General features: G+C 41.6%; 1 protein-coding gene across 1 annotated transcript in view; it reads left to right on the top strand.

The window, feature by feature from the left end:
- Positions 1-771: 771 nt before the first annotated feature.
- The window catches only part of LOC108874498 (titin-like), a 169,092-nt gene continuing 147,463 nt past the window's right edge, over positions 772-22,400 (top strand). The window contains 25 exon segments of the mRNA XM_051068894.1: positions 772-994; positions 6,937-7,040; positions 7,914-8,117; positions 8,345-8,632; positions 9,039-9,124; positions 9,225-9,445; positions 9,763-9,994; positions 13,040-13,336; positions 13,950-14,063; positions 15,303-15,557; positions 16,203-16,265; positions 16,348-16,606; positions 16,732-16,804; positions 16,984-17,184; positions 17,554-17,696; positions 17,856-18,001; positions 18,157-18,384; positions 18,496-18,737; positions 18,821-19,053; positions 19,148-19,260; positions 19,262-19,313; positions 19,412-19,580; positions 19,719-21,412; positions 21,512-21,790; positions 22,062-22,328. Of these exon segments, the coding sequence (XP_050924851.1) occupies positions 6,950-7,040; positions 7,914-8,117; positions 8,345-8,632; positions 9,039-9,124; positions 9,225-9,445; positions 9,763-9,994; positions 13,040-13,336; positions 13,950-14,063; positions 15,303-15,557; positions 16,203-16,265; positions 16,348-16,606; positions 16,732-16,804; positions 16,984-17,184; positions 17,554-17,696; positions 17,856-18,001; positions 18,157-18,384; positions 18,496-18,737; positions 18,821-19,053; positions 19,148-19,260; positions 19,262-19,313; positions 19,412-19,580; positions 19,719-21,412; positions 21,512-21,790; positions 22,062-22,328 (5,950 nt within the window). The 5' untranslated portion in view covers positions 772-994; positions 6,937-6,949.

The following is a 22,400-nucleotide window of genomic DNA, read 5'->3' as shown; positions in this document are numbered from 1 at the left end:
GTACGGTGTGAATTAAACTGATATATTATTATTTCAGCAGCTCCATGTGGATTCAGGCAGTGTCAGACCTGCTCACAGTCGGTGGTTTGGAAACAGTGAGTTATCCAACTTCCTGAGTTTCCTCAGATTCCTGGTGGAGGGATGGGTGATGGATGATTGACAGCTGAGCGATGGCTGTTACCAAACCCTGTTACCAAACCACGACGGAGCTGCAGGACGCTCAGTCTGAGCTCAGAGGGTTAAACAGACGAGTGAATGAAGTCACAGTGAGGCAGCAGGAATCAGACTGAGAGCAGTTTAATAAATGAAACACAGGACATGAGTTGTGTAAACACAGTTTGTTGGTGTGTTGTAACGGCCGGCTGGTTTTTGTGAAGTGGTGGAGGTGGTGGGGGGGTTGTGGTTTTGACTGACAGGGACAGCCTCTGCCTCCTTTTGGTCAGCAGCTATTTAATGACTCAGGGACTGTTGTCACTTCCACACAGATAAACTGCAGCTCTTTAACTCATTTAACCAACCAGATGCTCAGATGTGAGATTTTAATCCGCTGCCGTCCAACAGTCACCGATCGATCCCAATCAAAGCCAGATCAACACGGACGGGGGCGACCCACAGGGTGGAGGTTGCATAAATGGCTGCCATGTCCCATCATGCCCCCCTGAGGGTCCTGAGCGGCCAATGGGGAGCGTCGGTTGGGTGATGATGCAGGTGGTCCCCCCTGGTATAAAAACCTAAACCACCATCTGGGCCCTCCTGAGCAGTTGGAGCATTCCCAGCCTCGCCTCGGGTGGAGGGATTGCGAGGAGGGAAAGCAAAACTACACGGCCTCTCACTGTGTAGTTTTGTTTTTTTTTCAAGGGGGGGGAATATTTCGAGGCTCGACCGTTCTCACCTTGGATTTTTTCTGGAAAAACCTTTCTGGATAAGGAGACCGGTGCTTGTCAGAGTCAGCGGGGCTCCGTCCCATCAATCCGAGGCACTCTTGTGGATACAAGTGAGTAACCCCACCACCTTGTGTCCCCATTTGTCCTGCAATCACCCCCCTGTCTGTGCTGACTCATGTGGTTTATTGGGACTGGAATGAGACCGAAAGAGGTCAGGATTCGTGTATTTGTTGAGCTGCCTTTGCCTGTGGGTGTTTTAGTGTGCGTTTGGTGTGTTTTTTGGTGCAGTTGGATGCGGCCGCGTGCAGCAAACTGTGCAGTGATCTGAGAAAAGCCAAGAATAGCCGCTGATAGCATGAGAGTGGACTGTCAGCTGGGCGGCTGATGGCTTTTTAAGGGAATCAGCAGCAGGGCTATCACTTGCACCTCCAGCTATGTGCCACATGGTGGCTGTCAATCAAACTGCCTGGGGTCAGGGCGGGGGGTTAGAGAGGGGGGGTCGGTGTATTTTTGGCTACTGCCATATCTGTCGCTTAGATTCCAGTCTGTAAATATCAGCTGAGTGTTACTGGTTTGTTCCAACTTTCCAGTTTACTGATTTAAAGCTATGTATTGATCGTTGATTGAAAGAACTGTTGATATGATTGGTGTTGATCAGCTTGTCAACTGCAGTGAGAAACTGAGAAACTGGATGCCTTCCCCTCAAATCAGCTGACAGCGCTGAAAAAAGAAACCAGCTGTCCTGACGAGGCGTTTAATTTCACATTCAGAAACCAGGAACAATCAGATAAATCACCAACTGCTTTGGCCTATTGATCACCAGCTTCATAAAACAACATCTGACCTGTGAAAATTCTTAGAAACTTTTAGTTTCTCATACATTATTATTACAAACTAAAAGTTTCTCATACATGGATATATATTTTCTAAAAGTTATTTTAAGAAACTAAGAATTCAGGACTTGAGTTGAAGATTTCTTGAAGTTTCACATTTCTATCCTTAAATCTTCAAACATATAATTTGTAGTTTTTAAAAAGCTGTCTTCACTTTATCTTTCGGACACCATCATTAAAACATTGTCCGGTATTAATTTTGTCGTCTGATCAGATATTTCAGTAAATGTTTTAAATAATATGGATAATCAAGCATCAAGGTCACAATAAAGTAGATTTAAACAGCATGTGTTTTTTTTGTAAAACTCAAGAAAGAGACAAAAAAAAAAAGAAATAATCTTGGATTAATTCAAAAGTTATCTTAAGAAGAAGAAGCAGATTTTGTTTATAAATCTTCACTTTTCTAAATGTTTGTTTTTCCTATGAAAGAGCTTTTGTAGAGTTTAAGAATAGCCTGTGTCATATGATACGGTTTACAGTAAATATAGTGGATAATTTATGATTTCAGCTGTAAAAATAACACTGCTGTTCACTGCTTTTGATGTAACACATCGTCATAAATGAATATTTCTTCAAATTTCTGTCTTCAAACATCTTAAAGATTTACACAAATGTAGGAATTGTTTTTTCTGTCGCTGTTTTCAACCTGTTCTTATAATTTCTTCAATATTTTTGTCATAATTTTTCTATGTGTGTTAAGATTTGAACCAAGTTAAATTATTCAAAATTTGCTTCTTTGTGATTGGAGCCATTTTTTCACTGCACAGTAAAAACTGATTTAGTTTCATGTTACCAAATGCTGAAGTTAATTTATTTATAGAGCCCCTCGTAAAAAGAAAACATTGACCAATATGCTTTACAGGGACATTTAAAACACAAGGAGACAGACTCAGTGAAAATACAAACTTAAGTCATTTTGTAGTTAAGTTCATAGTTAAGCTGTAGTATCAGAAGTAGAGGAAGTACTCAAATACTGCAGTAGTACTGTTGCTACAGTCAGGGTTGGGGGAGGGAACCAGTCCCACGGGTTTCCCTGCTCTCAGATCAGTTGATGGATCATTTACAGTTTTTTAAAATCATGACATGATGTAAACATCCTGTCATTCTCTCATTTATTCAGTTATCTAATCATGAATCAGATCACTCATTATATCACTACTCAGGTAAAGCCTGGCAGCTTTTCAAAGTAAGAGTTGAAACTTTTTCTCTCCTGTCAGATAAACACAGAGGAGGAAAGTAGAAAGTTAAATGTTAATACTGCAGTGGAATATTACTGCAGTACTGGCCTTAGTACCTGAAGTACTGTAGTATTGGCCTCAGTAACTGAAGCAGCTGCTGTTGTCAGAGACACATTAACAGCTGATAAACTGAGCTGCAGCTTCAGTCTCTGTACACAACTTTATCAATTATCAGTTGATCTGATAACTGTTTTGCTCAGTTGTTGATTAATCGATGAATAATTATTTGCCTGATCAGTTCATTTATTTAAGTTTCAAAAACCCCAAAAAAACGTTCAGTTGACCGTCACAGAGGAAAAAGAAAAACGGTAAATATCAGTTCAGTTTTCATATGAAGAGTATATGACAAGTCAGAATGATCAATTAATTCGGATCAATCAACTGAGCGAGAAAATATTAAACTAAAATAAATGTTTTAATGTTTTAAATAAAGTAAACAAAAAAATGAAATGCTCTTATGTACAATTTATTTTTGAGGTTTATGGTGATTAGTATAACATTATTTACAAAGTCTTTATTTTTTATATTTTAAAATTTTTTATGTTAAGTCTGAAATCTCTGCGATCAGTCTCTGTATCAATTAAAAATAATGTGCAGTGATTTAAATTAAGTGACGTTAAAAAAAACTACAAAAGAAAGTTATAAGATCATAAGATGACACAATAAATATTAAAGAAACAGGTTAATTAGTTAATTAACAGATAATTAAAGAAGGTAACATTTTGTTTTATAAAATGTTAGTTTATCATCAGCAGAACTTTACCCTGAAATCAGTTCAGTGTAATTACACTGTTGGTTAAACTGACAGTGGGGGGGTTTCAGTGTTGGGGGGTAAACATAGTTTACCTCCTCCCCTGCCCCGTTCACACCTGCAGTAGAAACCTTTTTATAGACAGTTTTACGATGTGATATGTCTCTCTAAACATTTATATTAAAACATTTAGAATGAGGAGTTTTTAAAAAACAAATGAACTGAAGTTTATTTGTATTTTTTTTATCAGAAAACTTTCTTCTCTCTTTATAATGTTAAAAAAAAAGCAGCTGTGACAAAGTTGTAAAAGTCTTCTTGTTTGCCTCCTCACACCTCCACCTCCACAGACCCCAAAATATTTGACATTCAAATTCAAATGTATCTATAAAATGTAAATACATATGAGACTGCAGCAGCAGTTTCTTATTAGCTGCAATACTACATTTTAAATCAAAACTACAAATATTTGTGTTTGTGCTTTTTTGAGTGTAGGTTTATTATTACATTAACGGGAAATATTATATATATTTGTTTTAATTTACTTTGATTCACAATAATTTACTTTTCTTTTAATGAGTAAAAAGTTATTTTATGAAAAAGGTAAGTAAAAAAAAAAAAGGAAAAAGACTGAACTAAGCTCAAATAACCAGAACACCTCTAACAAAACAAGAATGAAGATCAGGAATTATTTCATTTATTAACAGCTGTGACGGTGAAAATAAAACCTACTGAGTTTAAATTTAACTCCTCATCTGAACCAGAACCCAGAGGGGTCAGAGAAAGACCCGAGTACATGTTCATGTCGAGGTCACACCGAGGTCACATCTACACATCTGAGGAAATGGTCGGTTATTGATTATCGGCAGGTTATCAGCAGCTTTAACACATTTTCATGTTTTTATTTTTTCTTCTGTTGTTTCATTTTATTCTGATATTTCCATCTTTTTCTCACCTTCTGCTTCATTCTCTATTTTTCTTCTGACTGTCGTTTCTCATCTTTTTATGTCTTGTTTCATGTTTTTTGTGATTTTATTTTGCTTTATCACTTTGGAAACGGATTCACATCTGAAAACTTTGTGTTGATGGAGCAGTTTCTCCTTCAGGCTTCACCTGCTGCACTTTTTTACTTTTCCTCGTCTTTTTCCTCTGATGACTTTTACTTGCGGCTGACCTCCAGCTGCTGCCGTCTGTCAGCATCATCTGCCCTCCAACCAGCTCCACCCCCCTGACATTTATAGCTCCTGGGCCGTCTCACCTGTCTCACCCCCGTCTCACCCCCGTCTCACTTCTCTGAAACTCTAACCTCTGTGCTGTATGAAGCTGCAGGAGACACTCAGCACAAATTACAACAAACTGATTAAAAGAGTCAAATATTCATGTTGCACAGGTTGATGAGAACTTGTTTCAATTTTACACCAAACTTGTCTTTTGTTGTCTGTAAATGTTTTCTGATCAGATGTCTGAATTTGGTCAAGATGAAGACACAGAAACTATTCACAGTAAAAAGGTTGTAGAGTCTTGAGTCGTCTTCCAGTTTTTGGAGCATTGACACTATAAAAACACAGTTTGAATATGACATTTTTCCTGTGGTTATGACTCGTTGAGCTCATCAGTCTGTTGTTGAGGTCTGGTGGTGTTACATGTAGTCAGTTTACTGCTCCAGATCCTGGTCCTGGTTATACCTCGTTTCTACATAGCTCTGTGATTGTATGTGAGCCAGACAAAAGTCCCACGGGAACCTCCATGGTCTCCTCTTTCTGTTTTGGTTTTCTGTCTAGAATTTGGAGAGTTTGTTGGATGACTGGAACTTTTACAGCAGATTTCAGTCAGGTACTGGGTGCCATTGGAAATTAGCATAAAAATGAATTGGGTAACTTTTTGATGGCATATTTAGTCAACATTGATAGCATGCTAGTTGTGCATGCATAGAGATTCATACGAGGCAGACCAGCCTCCTCACTGGACAGTGAAAAAGAGACAAAATTCATGTTTACATTGGGGATTCTATTATTCTTCAATGACATGCATTTCCTTGCATTGAACACAAGGGGGTGTACTCCATATGTTATGGACACAAATCAAAACGGGAAAACAAGACACTTGTCCTTCTCAAGATCTTTACAGACTGGGGGTGGGGTTGTTTGTGCGCTTAATTCGCACATCAGTATGTTTTTTCAAACTGCTGCTGTTGTGCTTTCGTGACTTTTGCACAGTACATGAATATCAAGCAGTGAAAAACGATGTAGTGATGAGCTTTCTCACCATGAATAAAGACCAATCACAGACTGCCAGAGGCTGGGTCAAAGGATCCTCTGCATCCTCAGCAGGACCTCAAACTGTCCCACCAACATCCTGAAATATGTCATGTGTCTGCTGGGGATGCAAGTGCTGCACCTGAGGAGGCTGGAGATAAACAGCTGCTGGAGCTGATTCTCCAGACACTGCTATTAAACCACCACAGAAGAAAGGGAGGTCATTAAGAAAGCTCCAGTCAAAGAGCAGATGTCTGATGTCATGTCTGTTAATTGTGTCAGTTTGTTTCACTTCAGCTCAGCGAAAAACATTTTATTTTTCCATACTCTAATCTCCTTTGTTTAGATTCTGTTTATTTTAAGCACACATTATGGGGAGTGTGGGGTCCAGTGGTGTTGGGGTAAAAGTTGGGAACATTATGGAAGAGACTCACTGAAGAACTGGAGGAGTCAATTAAAGTATATTCCAGTCTTTAGTAATTTAGTGATTCAGAAGTCCATTTGAAAACCAACTCTCAAAGTTTTTTTATATGACAAGCAGAAGTTTCAGAGTCTCTGAGCTCGGATCAGTCGACTTTACTAGTTAAGGATTCTTCATTATAATGATGATAATAATGAACTGTGTGTCACAGGCAGTAAAAACTAAAGTTAAAGCCAGGATAATTCTGTTGGCATCAATATCTACAGCTCCCATGAAGCTTTGGGATGCAGTAATCTGAGCTGTGACAGATGCAGGTGTCTATTTGTGGAGAGAGGAATTATGGGATGTCAGTGTCTCCTTACCTAAAGGCTGCTCCTGTGTTTCCTCGACTGAAGGAGGAAGGAAAGGAAACAAGACATTCCCCCTGCTGCAATCAGATGAAACACCACATTAACAAACTTTTGGTGACTTTATTTGTCTCTGTTTTTCTGTCGCAGGGTGCCGACCAACATGTCAACACAGGCGCCAACATTCACACAGCCGCTACAGAGCGTCGTGGCACTGGAGGGTAGTGCTGCGACGTTCGAGGCTCAAATTAGTGGTAAGAAACATCTGATGTGTCTCAGGACTTCAAAATAAAACTGTCATTTTGTGAAGTGATTAAATGGTTTTACATGTTTTAGTTTAGTAAATCTCACTTCACCTCAGGTTTTCCTCCAGGCAGCGGTTTCACTTTAAACCAAACCAAGCATTTGACTTTGAATTTATAATTTTACATCCTAAAATTAAAAACTTTATCATCATTTTATCATTTAAACTCAATTTTTTCCTCCAAGATCAAAACTTGAATTGTGATTTCGAGATTTTCCTTTACGTTGAGATTTCTTATGTTTTTTTAACATTGGATTTAAAAAACTCTTTATTTAATTTGTGATTTCTTAGGTTTCTTTCAGATATTACATTTTTTCCTAACTTGAGAGTAAAATTTTAATCTGAGGTTTGGATTATTATTTTTTTGTTGAATGCTTGAATTCAATCTTATTTTTTAATTTCTTATTTAAAAAATATTTTTTTACTTTTCTCTTAAACCTTTAATTTTAATCCAGTTTTTCATATTAGATTACATCATTTCAACATTTTTTGAATCAGAGATTCAAATTTAATACAGGTTTGATTTTTCTTTTTTGTCTTGTTTTATTTAAATGTCAAGGTTTTTTATCCTGAGATTAAAATTTAAATCAGATATTTTTCAACAAATTCTGACTTGCTTGAAAATTGTGATTCTGAAATTGAATCTTTTTTGAAATGAGAGATTTCATAAATCAAGTAGCTTTAACTCCTTTGTTTTAAATTAATCTATATATAGTATAATTAATCTGAAAAATTAAATTTTACTTTTATCCAAAGAAAATTTCAAGTCTGACAGTTGAATAGAAACAAACTACAGTCGGTCTGGTTCCCCTCTCCTCTGCAGGTTCTCCAGTTCCTGAGGTGAGCTGGTTCCGTGATGGCCAGGTTCTTTCCGCCGCCGCTCTGCCCGGCGTTCAGATCTCGTTCAGCGACGGCCGCGCTGTTCTGAGGATCCCCGCTGTGACCGCCGCACACAGCGGAAGATTTTCCGTCAGAGCCACCAACGGCGCTGGACAAGCCACAAGCACCGCTGAACTCCTCGTTACAGGTGAGACCGCAGGTAGACTTAAACTCCTGGTTACAGGTGAGACCGCAGGTAGACTTAAACTCCTGGTTACAGGTGAGACCGCGGGTAAACTTAAACTCCTGGTTACAGGTGAGGAGTCATCAGCGTAGAAACATAGTATTCTGGTACTTGGTATCTGAGACTTAACTATATAAAACAAAACAGGCTCTTTAGCTTTAGTTTAAATCTATCAACACTTTCCTTTCCAGCGGAGACGGCGCCTCCCAGCTTCCTTCAGAGACTGCAGAGCTCCTCAGTGCGACAGGGCAGCCAGGTGAGGCTGGATGTCCGAGTCACAGGTATCCCCACACCCGTGGTGAAGTTTTACAGAGAGGGAGCCGAGATCCAGAGCTCAGCCGACTTCAGGATCCTCCAGGAGGGAGACCTGTACAGTCTGCTGATCGCTGAGGCCTTCCCAGAGGATTCTGGGACATATTCTGTGACTGCCACCAACAGCAGCGGACGGGCCACTTCCACTGCTGAACTGCTGGTTCAGGGTGAGGACTATCGGGCATTTGTGACTGTGTTATCAAGTAAATTAAATTAATATTTAACGGAGCATTTTAAATGCTGGTTTTAGCTAGACTCTGGTAGAGACAGGGCCAAGCTTATTGCCAATACATTTCAAGCCACATTTACCAAAACAGAAAAACTGTTTTTAAAAAAATGTGTCAAAGCTTTATTTTCTCAGGTGTGTTTTTGTCAAATTGGAAGACAGAAAAATGTTGCTAGATTTTAAAAGAAAATTCTGGTGGCTTTGGAAACAGAATTAGAAACAGGAAGTTTTCAGGTAGCTTGTGGCCTAGTTCTGTTGAAAGAGAAAAAATTTAACTGCTCCAAAGCTCCTTAACTTGCATATTGTCCATTTCACCCACTAAACTACACCTCTGTGTGTGTGTACAGGTGAAGAAGCCGTTCCAGCAAAGAAAACTAAGACAGTGATTTCAACCTCTCAGATTTCACAGACTCGTCAGACCAGAGTGGAAAAGGTAAGAAAGACTCCACAAACTCTCAGCTGCTGAATATTGAGTTAATAAGTTTCTAGATGAGAGCTGGCACCTCACCTTCTCTCTCTCCTTTGTCCCTCAGAGGATGGAGGCCAGTTTCCAGGCCACCGCCATGATGGAAATGCAGGTGGAGGGTGCTGAGCTGACTCAGCAGCTGGCTCACAAGACTCCACCCAGAGTCCCTCCCAAACCCACGTCCAAGTCCCCAACACAGCCCTCGCTGGTCGCCAAGGTGACCGGAGGACGCCAACAGTCGCCGTCACCTGTCAGACACGTGAAAGCACCCACGCCCACACCTGTCAGGTGGGTGGAGCCTTTAATGGTCGTGCAGAGTTTCATTTATTGAATGATATTCTCATAGCTATGGTGTTCCTGAGGAGCAAAACACAACAATGAAACTGGAAACACAATGTTATTTCAGGAATTTGTTTTTGGGTTTTGTGCCTTAGGACCACCATATGTAACAGCTGATATCTGAGAATTGACAGTCAAGTTTCAGGGGATGCATTTTATTCTGAAGAGTCAGTTTAGTGAAGTTAAGAAGAGTGAGCGGGGTGATGGCGTTATCGGAGGTTGGCCCCCTGCAGGCCTATAACCTGACCTCCCTCCCCCGTCTCCAGGCCTGCCTCTCCCACTTCAAGACTCTCAGTCTCCCCCATCAGGCCGGTCAAGTCCCCCATCACCGCGCGCAAACAGGTTGCCGTTGGTGCCGACGTCCTGCCGCCCTGGAAGCAGGGAGACTACAGGGCTGAGGCCAGCTACACCACCATGACTACCGTGACTGGCATAAGCACCGTCACCCAGCTGGGCCAGGAGCAGCGCTGGGAGCAGCAGGTCACTGGGGTCAAAGAGGTAAGGGAGGGGCCACTCGGGGTTGGGAGAGGAGCGGATCCATACTGTCATCTGGTGGTCAACGAGTCCATCGAGCAATGTGAGAAACATGGAGGACGGACAGTGTCAGACCACACTTTTTAAAGACCCTCAGTTTTCCTACAATGCCCAAAGTATTTCAAAGTTTATTTCTTAGCTGCTGTTTTTAGTCTGTAATTTGCATCAAATATTACCACCCCTCTTCTCAGTCAAATCACATACACACACATATTTTTATATTTTACATTTAATTTTAAATTAGTTTTAGAAACAGTGAGAAAATAGAAATTCTTTAAACCGTCCTTCTTTCTGTTGAACATATTGCTCGTGGTTGCGTCTGTTCCAAAATGTCTCGAGTGATCCAACATTTTATTGCTCAGGTTTTATATGTTTTTCGTATTTTTTCTAAACAACACTCCGGTGGTCTTGTCTGCGTGTGAATCCTCTCGTACCTCAACAGAAGAAAACTCGGTGTCTGTATTGTCTCACTGTTTTAAATGTGACTAACCAACATTCAGGGGCAGCACGGTGATGATGATCGTAGAGTTTCCATGGCAACCGACACTCATCACCAATGTTGTCGTGGTGATAATGAAAACGAAGGTGGAAGGAAGAATGACAAACATGTCCATCACATGATCCCACTGTTTTTCAACCCAGATCTGCTTTGACTTTTTGTTTCCCAGAAATTTAAACTGTACGTATCTGAATGTATCAGAACATTTTCTACCCCAGTTACAGCCCAGTTGTATTGTATCCTCCTTAGAAACACATTAGTGAATATACAGTAAAAATTTGAAACAAAAAGGTCCCATATTATCTTTGAGACAAATCCAGTTGTTGCTGGAAATAAACCATCCACCATGGGCGTAACTATGGTTAAATAAAACACTGCATAAAATGGTTTTCAAAAGAAATTTGTTAAGGAAGAATCTCAAAATATTTTACATTCTACTGAGTTTTAAACAAAGTTTAGTCCATAAAATATTTATATTTACATTCAGAGTAGCATCCTAACATTGGACCAACCATGGATGACTAAAGACCGGAAAGACTGCCTGTCCTCGCGAACTTACAATTATTACTGATGTATTTTGGAAAAAGTCTGTGGTTCAAATGGTCTTAAGGTTTTGGCTGAAAGACAGTAAATCTCACCTAAACTCCTTTTTCCATCCCACAGTCGAGTCTTTTCTATTTCTTCCATCCTTCTCTTGATGTTTTTACCCATCAGCTTTGTGTTGACCACTCACTGACACCGAATTCTTACTTTGTGGCACTTATTCTTTTACTTGTACAACTCTTAAATACTCTGAACACCTGTATAAATTCAAAAGTGAATCTTTTGATTTGGTTATTAGCCCCAAACTATCCAAATGGAGTCTGAATCATCTGAAGCACCAGGAAACCTGAGTTTTACGCTGAATTCAGAGGTTTTGGACGACACTGCAAGCCACGAGGAGGAGATGGTATGTGACCCCGACTTTCATCATTCAGACTCATATGGTGATGAGTTTAACACAAGCCAGGGAGGTGTTAGTGAAAGTTTTGATGACCAAGATGCAACTTCGTCAGTTGAAGAAGAGTGTGAGACTTTTCAGAGTCATGTGGGGATGCCACCTGACGGCGTAGGCAACGACGAGACAGCGTACGAGATGTGTTTTAGTCCATCGTACATCAGTGAAGATCTCTCGTCTGTCTTTCACCACAAAGACTCCTCACCTGTTTCAAATGGAGAGCCCGTCCACCTCAATCCAACCCAAGGAACTTTCACATTTCATTACCGAGAAGAAGAGATTCCCTTAGGTCTTAATCCTGAGAGGTGGTGTTACCGTGATCCAAACCAGGATGTCCACCCAGCGATTCCAGCTTCCTGAGGAGAAGGTACCTCTTGGTCTGTCACGAGCGAAGTGTTGCTCCCTCATCTTTTCTGAGCACTTTCACAGCCTCTTTTTTCCATTTTTTGTGGTGGTCATGTCACCTTTCTTCACCTTCAGCAGTTTTTGCTCTGTTCATGATGCTGTTTATTTTCTTTCAGCTGATTACAGTGTTTGTTACTGCATGTCAAACAGATGAGCATGTGTTGTCCTCATCAGATAAGCTTAAACAATTATCTGAGTACGTTTATACGCACACTAGTATCCAAGCTAAATTACATATCTATTATCATAACTTCTGTTTTTCTGACAGTAGACAATGATGCCAAATGTGGATCAGAGTTTCCACTTTCTGTCAGAGTTAAGAGCTGATCCAGGTTTCAGTGTTTCAGTGTTGTGATACTGCTGTGAGTGTATAGGTACTCATTCAGTGACAAGTTTTGGTGTCTTTACAGAGGCAGGTAGACGATGAGGAGTCAAACGTTTCATCAGATTGATAATAAATGTCCTCATGCTCAAATTCCATATAATTCATTTGTTCCCTCATTTTACTAATTTATGCCCTTTAATGACTTTAAACTGTGGCGTTGCTGCAACCAGTCAGCTCGATGTCAGGACATACTTAGTCTAGCTTAGCATAAAGACTGCAAGCAGGGGGAAACTGACCCTACCAACACCTCTAAAACTCAGTGATTAACATGTTGTATCAAACAGAAATATAAAAATCTGACTTACAGGCTGGAAGTCTTTCTGTTACAACCAGATTATCATCTGCAGCCAGCTAGCTGCTTAGCTGGCGCTTGAAAAACAGTTTCCAGTTAAACCTTTAATGTCTCCAGCTGACTTGTTTGAGAACAAAACTCTTAAATGAACTGGTGTTTCAAGTTTTTCCAAAACTGTTAAACTACTCCATTAGTTTGAAATGGTTAGAGTGGACAAGGATAAATGGAATTAATTTGTTAGTGGTGTTAAGATGAGGTTGTTAATCAGGTATATAAATAATATAATATATAATTATATATATAATAATTTAAGGGAACTGATCTCTAAAATGAGGACAGATCCATATTGTCTCCGGTCTTCCTGCCTGTCTCTGTACCTCTGTCTTGCCATGGATGTCCTGAGATCTATGTGCTGCTGGTTGTGTCTCTAGGCTGAGGGAGGGAAAAGAGCCGGGGCGGTGGCCAAAGTGGTGGCCGCCGTTGACCTGGCTCGTGTCCGTCAGCCCGTGCATGTCGAGGGCGGTCGAGCTGAAGAGGAGGAGGCTGTAGAGGCAGAGTTAAGGCAGCAGGCCGCTGCGGCTGCAGCTGCAGCTGCGGCTGCTTCCACTGCTGCCATTGCTGCTGATCAACAGTATCGAGCCGGCTGGACAACAACAAGAGTGCAGGCTGGCCAAATGCTTACTACTGCTCAGGAGTTTACACCTGAACCAACCCAGCCGCTGCCTCAGGTTAGATAGGCCACCAGCACAAAGAAACACTTAAATTATGAGAAATCTTTTAAAGAGATTTTTGGATCAGATCAGTTGCTTTTGTTTTTTATAAGAATCATATTTTACTACACTGGCAAACAATTTTTCAGGTTCTATGAAAACTTTGAGATTTAATTACATTTGCAAAAGTTTACTCTGTCACAACAGTCCCAACAGTATTAATGCAAGTTTTTATTGATGATCAATTGTTAGGTTCTAAAATGTAAATTTAGTATTATACAAAGACAAATTTTAAAGACAATTAAGGACCCCTTGGTGTTCACATATAAATGATAATAGACTCTCAAATGTCTCCAAAGACACGATAACTACTCCCAGGTATCCTGAATGAAATGAAGACAGACTTCTGTGAATTAACTGTAAAATATTTTTTTAAATTATATTTAGAATTTTAAAAAATCTTGAAAATAAGCAAAATTATTTGCCAGTGCTTTAAATAATTACTATAAATATCTACAATACTTCTTATTCAAAGATTAATATTTGTAAATATTTACTTACATACATATTGTCAAATTAAAAAAATTTCCTGAGGTTGTAACGCTCTTGTGAACTCTGTTGGTTACTCCAGATTCAGAGAGTGACAGAAATCTCCTCCCGTGTGGACACTGGTCTCGTCCCGTCCCCAGTTCCACATTTCACAGTTTCTAAAGTTTCTGTCCCAAAACCTGAGTCTAGCTCTGAGGTAAGGAGAGGCAACATCAGGCAAGCAGTAGAAAATCATCTGCATAGAAAGGGAGAAACTTAAAACACATGGACTGACAAATAACACTTTAAGATTCAATACTTAAATAATAGTAAGTCATTTAGTCAATAATCCAACCTGTCACTGACCGCTAAGCCCCACTCCCCTTAGTTACTGTTGCTAACTTGTCAATCTGTACACTCTAGAATGTTACGTATTCATTCAATACGTTCTAGAATATTACATATACAGTTTACACTGGCTGATTGATTCTCGGGGGAAGAAATAATTAATCTTCCATCTCAATCAGAGCTTCTCATTTCTATCTTACAATCATCAGTTTTGTCTGCTGACATTAAAACTGTAACTGGCAGGTCTGTTCATCTGCATCTAACTAACGAGTTAGCTGAGGATAACTCCTGAGTTGGGTCAAAATTCCATCTTCAGATACATTTAAAATGTTTCCAGGGGACCTATTTTAAGCAAGTACCCCATAAAAGATTTTGCAGTGTACATTGTATTACTATTTACTATTGTAACTAAAAATGAAAGAAATAATTGAATTTAATTTAAGACTTTTTCAAACTTGGCTGAGGTTGCCAGATCGTAAACTTACCCAAATCCAATAAAGATCAGCACAAGACCACCCAAAAATATTATAATTAGCTCATTCTATTATTACTTAAACATGGCCTTGGAAGTTATGCTAGGTGATAGTTGTAGGTAGTAAGCTACCTAGCTGGCCATGCTAATGTTAGCAGTTTCAGATTATTTTTTTTATATAACTAAAAAAAGACTTGAACCCTCCATACTCTTTGCATTGGGAGCATCTCTGATTACAGCCCCATGTGCACCACTTAAACACCTGGAATTAATATATATATGATTGGAATATTGCTGTTTGGAGGAGGGGGTTTAGCAACAGTCATTTGGTTATTACTGCTTGCCTGACATGCAAACTTGTTGTGAACTGTAGTGATAAAATAATGTCTCTAAAATAACAAAATGAATCCACCTTTAACCGTGTTTCCCTTTTCTCCCTTAATCAATAAACACACTTAATCCCGTACCCACTTATTAATATGGTTTTATTTAAAATGTCCTTCATTTCCCCAAGTAGCTTTAATATAACTAACGTACTGTAGATCCCTCCCTGTGCTGTGGTTTAACACAAACTTTGAAAACAAACCAATATATTTTCTTGATGATGGTGTGGCTGTTCCTCTTTGGGTCGGTCAGGTTTCCATCGCTGGCACAGCTATCGCCACTCTGCAGAAAGAGTTATCTTCCTCCACTGCTAGAAAGATCATCAAGCCCGTCAAGTCTCCCAGTCCATCTCGTAGAGTGGCAGAGACCAGAGTGACACCAGAGCCCATCCCTCCGCCTTTCAAAGACTTCTCTGAGAAATATCAGAGTCGTTTTGGCACTGAGTTACAGAGGGGGGTGGTGGTCTCAGGGGGCATGGAGAGAATATATGAGGACTGGGGCGCCCAGGTTTGTAATCTAGTTTAGTGGGCTGGATCTGAACAGGACAAGAAAACCTGATGACTAGATGAAGGTCAGATAAGTTTCTATAAATAAATAAAAGTCCATCCAAGATAGCTCAACAACTACTGGCCCTAATATCATGAAATTTACTGTATTTATGGTACCCAGAAGATGATCCTCAATAATTTTGAGGACCTCTCCGGTTTTTATTGTAGTACCACTAACTGGCCAAAATATCCACCTCTCAAAGGAGTAGGATTTTCCTTCTCCCCAGAGGCCGAACCCAAACTTTACATTTTATCCCCACTACTCATTAAGCTAAAGAGTAGCGAAAAGAAAATTATGTATTTTCATATAGTGGGTTGTAGTGAAGTCTAGGCTTTCAGAAGTCCGGTTTTCTTGATTTCTGCGAAAATCCAGGATAAACATCCCTCTAATAAAAACTTGTCGTTTGTCGATGCTATTGACAACTTCATTCTCACCTCTTGAGCCCATCCAGCCTCCCCTCCATCTTTATGTGCTCTGTCATCTTTTCGTCTCACGTTGGATGTGAACAGCAAGTTCAAAGTCTTGTCCTATGTGCATTATGTTGTATCCATTGTGTGGATTTTGAGATTTCGTTGTGCTGACTGATCTGTGTCATTATGACAGGTGGTGGAGGCAGCAGCCGTACCTTCTGCAGGTGCCGGCGTGATCCCACCATCACTGGTGTCTGTAAGTAGCGTCATCCCCCCCAGAATATATCCATGCCTCTTGGAAAGTGACATTTTCTAAAAGTGTTGTATTTTGTCTGCAGGGCTTGAAAAACACAAATGTGACAGAGGGTGAGTCGGTGACCCTGGAGTGCCAGATCAGTGGTCATCCCACACCAGTCATCATGTGGTTCAGAGAGGACTACAAAATCGAGAGCTCCATTGATTTCCAGATAAGCTATGAGAACGGATTTGCCCGCCTGGTAATCCGTGAGGCGTTCGCTGAAGACAGTGGACGCTTTACCTGCACTGCCACTAATGAGGCGGGAACCGTCAGCACCTCCTGCTACCTGCTCGTCCAGGGTCAGTGCAAATGCTTTGCATCATACTTGGTTTTCACTGCTCTTCTGAATATGCAAATCTAGCAACAGTAACTAACTATCACATGGTGCCTTCCTGCTGAGACTAACTCTGTCTTTGTCTTTCAGTGTCTGAGGACATCGAGAGCAGAGAGGAGATTGCTGTCGTCACTGAACATGTTGAAACTGCTCAAGCGAAACTGTGAGTAGATCAAAGTTCCTTTAAAGTTTGCAAGACAAACTGATATCGAGCAGGTTGATAAACATAGTCCACACCTGATCAACACTGATCAAAATGTAACTCAGTAATTTAACTACTTGAAGATAGCCAGTGGTAGAGCTCGGGCCTGGAAATCCTAAAAATGTAATTTGTATTTTCAGAGTAACTGAAGAGGAAACCATGTCTCAGGTGAGCATGGCTGAGTCAGATACTGCCGCTGCCGCTCCCTTCTTCATCAAGAAACCCAGCATCCAGAAGCTGGTGGAGGGAGGAAGTGTGATATTTGAATGCCAGGTTGGCGGAAGCCCCAAACCACACATCATCTGGAAGAAGGGTGGTGTACCACTCACTACCGGATACAGGTATGTAACATCTTCCTTTGTTGCATGTGATCCATCCCCTCCGTCCAGCTTCCATCAAAGATGAGCTCTGACCTGAGATTCAAATGTTTCTGATGTTTGACACCTGGATTTTTAATAGACCTACAATAAAAAAGAAAAGTACTTTTCAAATAAGATTAAATGCCCTGATCCTGGTTTTAATGAGCCTTTTCTAAAGCACCACGTCCAGGACAAAGCTCATATTAGAGCTCAATTTCTAGTAAGACTGTAAAAGTAGATAAATTATCCAAATGATGCTTAGTCATATTGTGTCTCTAATGAACATTGCAGCCTGTAGGGGTCACCATTTATCACTGAATAGCCTGTAACATACTCTTCACTTTCCATCAGATATAAAGTTGCCTACAAGAAGGAAACTGGAGAGTGCAGATTGGAGATCTCCATGACCTTCGCAGATGACGCCGGAGAATACTCTGTGTTTGCCAAGAACCAGCTTGGAGAAGTCTCAGCCTCTGCCAGTCTGCTGGAGGAAGGTATGTAACCATAAAATCTACCATCCTGATGAAGTAAGACAGGACAGCAAAGAGGAGAAGAGGAACTGCAATGACCTGATTTTCTCTGTCTGTCAGCATGTGTTCAGTTAGTTAAGTTGCCTGAGCTCACATAAGGTTAAATCCTTTGTTCTCTTACAGAGGAATATGAAGCCTACATGAAGAAACAGGAAGCAGCCTTTAAGACTGAAGTGATAGCCATGGTGCAGGAGCCCAAAGTGGGAGATGTTCCCCCTGTCGTTGTTAAGACAATGGAGCAGGTGACTACCACCATTATCTCAGGACAGGTAAGCATTATTCACCATGGATGGAGTCTGTAATGGTTAGGGCCAAATTAACCCACTAGGGGTAATAAAGGCAAGCTTAGGCAACTAGGACCCATGTTTTAATATTCAACTGATGGTGACTGATTAAAAAAACTTAAAACTTGTAAAATCTGCAGGAATTCCATCTTTCTGCTATCGAGCTGAGGATCATCCAGGAGATCGAGCTCCGTATCATGAGGATTACCTACAGAGAGCTGGTGACAGACGACGGAGAGCTGATGGTGACTGCAGCAGAAGAGGAGGCCGTGCAGCCGGCCTTTGACACACCGGTCAAAAACTACAGGATCATGGACGGAATGGGCGTCACTTTCCACTGCAAGATGGCTGGAATGCCGCTCCCCAAGGTACTGAATATTTAAGAAAAAGTTTACGTCATTTTTTCAAAATGAAGTTGGGAATTGTTAGGGATCTTTGAATTCAAAGTGGTTTAACAATGACATTATTTCTTCTCCCAGATTGCTTGGTTCAAAGATGGCCAGCGTATCAAGGCTGGTGACCGTTACCAGATGGAAGTTCTTCAAGATGGACGAGCTAGCCTTCGCCTGCCTGTTGTGCTACCAGAGGATGAGGGTGTATATACCGCCTTTGCCACCAACATGAAGGGAAATGCTGTCAGCTCTGGAAAGCTCTATGTAGAGCCATCTGGAGCTGGAGCACCTCAGAGATACACACCACAGCCAGCAGTGCAGAGGATCAGGTAAGGTTTAACTTAATGAGGAATACTTAAAAAGTTTAGAATCATGAACATCTGGGCACTGATGACGATTACTACTTCCTCAGGTCCACATCTCCTCGTTCTCTGAGCCGCTCACCTGGTCGTTCTCCCAGCCGTTCTCCTGGACGTTCTCCTGCCCGTCGGCTTGATGAGACAGATGAGGCTCAGCTGGAAAGACTCTACAAACCTGTGTTTGTCATGAAGCCTTCCTCATGTAAATGCTCTGAGGGGCAAACTGCCAGGTTCGACCTGAAGGTTGTCGGCAGACCGATGCCTGACACATACTGGTTCCACAATGGTGAGTAGAACATAGATGAAATATTCAGGCACCATGATCTTGAACAGGATTTGATGGTCACATAATAATCACAATCTGTTCATGGCCTCCTCAGGACAACAAGTGGTTAGCGACTACACCCACAAGATAGTGGTTAAAGAGGATGGTACTCAATCCCTGATCATTGTCCCAGCCATGCCAGAGGATTCTGGAGAATGGACAGTTGTTGGCTCAGAACAGAGCCGGACGCTCATCCCTTTCCGTCACTCTCACTGTTGATGGTAAGGCTGCATCAACTCTAGTGAATCTTAGACAGAGGTAACTGTGAACACTTTATGACTTTAAGGTTTCTTGATTATTTCTTTTCTTGCTCTCTCAGCTAAAGAAACCTTGGTGCGACCCCAGTTCACTGACAAGCTGAGGAATATCAGTGTAAAGCAGGGCACTCTGGTTGAACTGGCTGTTAAAGCCATTGGAAACCCCCTGCCTGATATCGTCTGGCTGAAAAACAGCGACATTGTCACACCACACAAGCACCCAAACATCAGGTATGTTTTATATTGGCTACATTAAATCTATATTTCAAAGGGTACAACAGATTTTTAGACATCATTTTAGTAATTTTTCATTGTAGTAACAAACCTCCAATGTTAAAGCTATTCTAACATGGCAAATCCATCTTCCAGGATTGAAGGAACCAGAGGAGAGGCCAAATTCCAGATTCCCTCAGCAGTTGGCTCAGACAGTGCCTGGTACACAGCTACAGCCATTAACAAGGCTGGTAGAGACACCACTCGCTGCAGAGTCAACGTTGAGGTGGATTATGCTGAACCTGAACCAGAGAGAAAACTCATTATTCCCAAAGGAACCTACAAAGCCAAAGAAATCACTCCTCCAGAGGTGGAGCCCCTTCATCTGCGATATGGTCAAGAGCAGTGGGAGGAGGGCGATCTTTACGACAAAGAGAAGCAGCAGAAACCACAGTTCAAGAAGAAGCTGACCTCTGTTCGCATGAAGCGTTTCGGCCCAGCTCATTTTGAGTGCAGACTGACCCCTATTGGTGACCCCACCATGGTAGTGGAGTGGCTGCATGATGGCAAGCCTCTGGCAGCTGCTAACAGGTTGCGCATGGTCAATGAATTTGGCTACTGCAGCCTTGACTATGAAGTTGCCTATGCTAGAGACAGTGGCGTCATCACCTGCAGAGCCACAAACAAATACGGAGTCGACCAGACCTCAGCTACACTGATTGTCAAGGATGAGAAGGGTCTTGTTGAGGAAACACAGCTTCCCGAAGGCAGGAAGGGAGCCAGAATCGATGAGATCGAGCGCATGGCTCACGAGGGAGGACCTGCAGGAGTCACTGCTGAAGAAGAAACTGAGAAAATGAAACCTGAAATTGTCCTGCTTCCTGAACCAGTCAGAGTGCTGGAAGGCGACACAGCCAGATTCCGCTGCAGAGTGACTGGTTATCCAGCACCTAAGGTCAACTGGTACCTTAACGGACAACTCATCCGCAAAAGCAAGAGATACAGACTTCGTTATGATGGTATTTACTATCTGGAGATCACTGAAATTAAATCCTATGATTCAGGAGAGGTCAAAGTGGTGGCAGACAACAACCTAGGCTCAGCCGAACACACTGTGAAGCTGGAAATTCAGCAGAAAGAAGACTTCAGAACTCATCTGCGCCGCGCTCCTGAGGCTAAGGCACCTGAGGCTGCACCAGAACCAGGAAAAACATCATTTGAGGTGGTGAAGGCTGAGAAACCTGCAGAGGACTCTCAGCTGAAAGAGGTGGTCAAGCTCAAGAAAGCCCAGAGAATTGTCCACGAGAAAGCCACGGAGGAGTCTGAGGAGCTGAGGAGCAAGTTCAAGCGCAGGACAGAGGAAGGCTATTACGAGTCCATCACTGCGGTGGAGCTCAAGTCACGTAAGAGGGATGAGTCCTATGAAGATCTACTGAGGAAAACAAAGGAGGAGCTGCTTCACCATGCCAAGGAAAAGGAGGAGGCTGAGAAGAAGAAGGAGGAGGAGCGCCGCAAAGTTACAGCTAAACCTCTCAAACCTGAGAGGGTCAAGCTGTCAGCCAGTATGGAGGCTCCTAAGATCCTGGAACGTATTACAAGCCAGACAGTTGCTCAGGGTGATGAAGTAAAGTTCAGAGTCAGAGTTGTTGGCAGACCAGAACCTGAGTGCCAGTGGTTCAAGAACGGTGTGCAACTGGAGAAGACTGATCGTATTTACTGGTACTGGCCTGAGGATCACGTGTGTGAACTGGTGATCAGAGATGTCAGAGCGGAGGATTCTGCCAGTATCATGGTTAAAGCCATGAACAAAGCTGGAGAGACCTCAAGCCATGCTTTCCTGCTGGTGCAAGGTAACACAACTGTCTAAAAATCACACTTCTAAAAACTGCAATTTTACATTTTTACTGGTTGTGCATTTTCTAACAGTGGTTTTGGTTTCATTTTTGCAGCAAAGCAAGTCATCACCTTCACACAGAAGCTGGAGGACATCAATGCCAAGGAGAAGGACACCATGGCTACCTTTGAGTGTGAGACCAATGAGCCTTTTGTCAAGGTCAAATGGCTGAAGAACAACATGGAGATTTTCTCCGGAGACAAATACAGGATGCACTCTGACAGAAAAGTCCACTTCCTGTCTGTGCTGATGATTGACATGAAGGATGATGCAGAATACGCCTGTGTGGTTGTAGACGATGACGTCAGGACGACTGCCAAGCTTAATGTTGAAGGTGGGTCGAGTAACGACTGGCTACAGTCAAAGAGGACATGAGATAATGGATACATAGGACCACATGTAACTATATCTGAACACTGGTTCAAGAACTTCAACTTTTACTCAGTGGTTCAGTTACATAAAAGGTTAAAACCAAACTTAATCTCAGCTACAGTTGAACAATTTGCAATTGTCCTGTGCAACATGATTTCCGTGTCCAAGTGTACGACAGACCTTTTACCGAGTTGTAGACGTTGATGTACCACCTTTTATTATGCAATAAACAGGAGCTCCACTGGAGATCCTGAAGCAGCTGGAGAGCACAGAGGTGCCGGAGACATACTCTGGAGAGTTTGAATGTCTTGTGTCTCGTGAGGACGCTGAAGGCAGCTGGTTCTTTGGAGAAAAGATGCTCTCTCCCAGCAGTAAATACATCATGACCTCCCGTCGTGGAAGACACACCCTGTCTGTCAAAGATGTCAAGAAGGAGGACCAGGGAAAATACACCTTCAAAGTGGGCGAGTTCAAGACAAGTGCTTCACTGAAGATGAAATGTGAGTTATGGAAGTAACTTCAAGTTGTCAAGTTTGTACTCGTCGTCTGTTTAGAGCTTCTAGTCTGGTCAA

This window comes from Lates calcarifer, unplaced genomic scaffold (assembly GCF_001640805.2).
Source record: "Lates calcarifer isolate ASB-BC8 unplaced genomic scaffold, TLL_Latcal_v3 _unitig_5444_quiver_468, whole genome shotgun sequence".
In the NCBI taxonomy this organism is placed as follows: domain Eukaryota; kingdom Metazoa; phylum Chordata; class Actinopteri; family Centropomidae; genus Lates; species Lates calcarifer.
This window is presented reverse-complemented; position numbering and strand designations above follow the sequence as displayed.